Source organism: Lactuca virosa, chromosome 3 (genome assembly GCF_052849685.1).
Source record: "Lactuca virosa cultivar CGN04683 chromosome 3, Lactuca_virosa_CGN04683_v6, whole genome shotgun sequence".
Taxonomy (NCBI): domain Eukaryota; kingdom Viridiplantae; phylum Streptophyta; class Magnoliopsida; order Asterales; family Asteraceae; genus Lactuca; species Lactuca virosa.
In genome coordinates this window covers 136424196-136426714 of record NC_136428.1, presented here as the reverse complement: position 1 = coordinate 136426714, position 2519 = coordinate 136424196, and the positions used below count along the sequence as shown (strand labels likewise).

General features: G+C 30.0%; 1 protein-coding gene across 1 annotated transcript; it reads left to right on the top strand.

Annotated features, from left to right (window-relative positions):
• The first annotated feature begins 408 nt into the window (after window positions 1-408).
• Window positions 409-2135, top strand: LOC145166600 (nudix hydrolase 18, mitochondrial-like). The gene is made up of 5 exons (XM_079085621.1): window positions 409-623; window positions 1086-1194; window positions 1362-1445; window positions 1522-1650; window positions 1742-2135. Exons 1-5 carry the CDS (start codon window positions 538-540, stop codon window positions 1853-1855), a joined length of 522 nt encoding a protein of 173 aa, XP_078941747.1. The 5' UTR covers window positions 409-537; the 3' UTR covers window positions 1856-2135.
• Window positions 2136-2519: the final 384 nt, after the last annotated feature.

Sequence of the window (2519 nt, the reverse complement as noted above, 5' to 3'; positions counted from 1 at the left end):
TTTATTAGATAAGATTAAAAATAAGTTTCAGTAATTTTAATTTGTATTTTGTAACTAGTTTAACTTTGTGTTAACGTCATAAATACTCAAAAATCTAATAGTTTCTTTTTCAAAACAATATTGTTCTAATAAATTACCATGACAATTTTTTATAATTGAAATAATTGAAATAATTAAATTGCAAATTTGAAGACGCTTTTCATATTTTCATTGCCACGTCAATTTGTTTATTTATTATTATTTTAATCGGATTACTTTGGTTTGTAATTTATCTAAAAATAAAAATTTTTGTTATTTAATTTTTTTATCCCGTGTCTGCATGTGGGCCAATTCTCTCACAGTTATCTCATTGATTCCTTCTTACATCGTCTCCAACCTCCCTGCATTATCTTATGCATCTCTATATATATAATAAGCCGCATATCTCCCTCCCCCATCACTCAGATCTCTTAATTCTGATTTCTTATCCACCCACTGTATACATCGTAACTTGTAATTTGTCTCCATTTGGGTTTATCTTTTACTTTCTAAACAAAAATGGAATTGAAGAACATGGTCGCCATGGTTGCTCGTACAGGTCGCCAATTGCAGCGATACAACAAGGGCCACCGTCAAATCGTTGGGTCAGTCTCCTTTTCCTCTACTTTCCGATGCATTTCTTTCTGGGGTTTTTTGGAATTTGGGGTAATTTGAATTTTGAAATGGGTTCATTTTTAAATGTTTCATATTTCGTGAAATTGAGTGAAGAAGACGAAACGCATAATCAAACTATCCATAGAAATTAATTGGGTTTTGCTAAATTCGAAGTATTATCACTCATTCGAAAGAACTAGTAATTTCGATTTCTTTCTGGGGTTTTTGGAATTTGAGGTTCTTTGAAATGTGTTCATTGTTTGATGTATGAAAGAAAATGTTCGATATTTCGTGAAACTGAGTGAAGAAAATGAAACCCATAATCAAGTTGTTCATAGAAATTGGTTAGGTTTTGGTTAATTCGAAGAACAAGTAATTTCAAGATCTGTATCTCTGTTTCTTGATGATATATTTTCATTTTTCACTAACGTATTGTTTAAAATTTGTGACAGATGTATCCCTTACAGAATAAAATCCAACAAAGGGAAGAATTTAGAAGATTCATTAGAAGTTCTTGTCATTAGTGCACAAAGAAAAGGCAAAGGCATGTTGTTCCCTAAGGTATTACACCATTTAAATTCATATAATATATACGACTCTAATCCTGAACAACAAAGTGACATTTTAGTCTTAAATACCAAGTCTTTTTACACCCAAAAAGCATCAGTTGACTTTCTTAAAAAAACGAAATGAAGAACAACGATTAACACACAGTTTAATTTTACCAGGGAGGTTGGGAATCCGATGAATCCATTAAAGAAGCTGCTCTAAGAGAATCCATAGAAGAAGCTGGAGTATTCGGAACTGTTGAGGTTCGTTCTTCAATCCTTTCTTTACAATTTTCTTGAATTATTCGATTTATTTACCTTCTCTTTTACCTTTTTACAGCGTATATTGGGTAAATGGTTATTCAAGAGCAAAAGCAATGAAAACTATTACGAAGGGTACATGTTCCCTTTACTTGTGAAAGAACAGCTCGACTTATGGCCTGAAAAAGATATTCGTCAACGAATTTGGGTAAGCTTTTAAACCAAAAAAAAAGATTCAATTTTTTTACAGAAATCAATATTTTTTAGAAGAAATTTATGAACTTTATCGGGGTTTACAGGTGAGTGTGCCAAAAGCTAAAGAAGTTTGTCAACAACCATGGATGAAAGAAGCATTGGATTTGCTAGTAAATAGGCTCGAATCATCTCAAACTATTGAAGAAGAATCCGTGTAACTTATATCTTAATAAGAAGTAGATGTAAATAGGAACATGATTAATTGAAGAAAAAGAATTGCACTTGGATCGATGGCTTGCGTATTGCAGATCAAGGCATTTGTTAGAAGAAAAGATCAAAGAAACTGAAGAAACAAAGTAGGAATGTAATTTAAAAATCACTAACTTTTGTTTCGATTTTGTTTTTAATTTCTTTCTTCTGAGTTCAAGTAATGGAACTTATTTTGATGTTTTTGTTGTACGACTTGGTTCACCATCAATTAAGCTTCCATTCAATTTATTTTGTTGTTAATTTCATGTTGATATGCATATTCTAGAAAGAAAAAAAATTGTGTATTGTAAAAACAATAAAAATAACAATACACTTTTGTATACTATATATTAAATCACAACTTTATTAGTATAATTATTACTTTCTAAAAAATAGTCCTTACATTATTTTCATTTTTTTTTCCAATTTAGTCATTATAGTCAGGGGCGTATCTAGTGGCCCGAGGACCTACCTAAATTTTCAATTTCATTTACAATATATATTGTAGAAAAATTAGCAACTACCTTAGAAAAAAATAAGAGACCTACCTTGAGTTTGTTTTTTAAAAAAATGTCTTAAAAAATCATTTTAAAAGAAGAAAAAAAATAAGTTATTAGGATCAATTTGTTATTT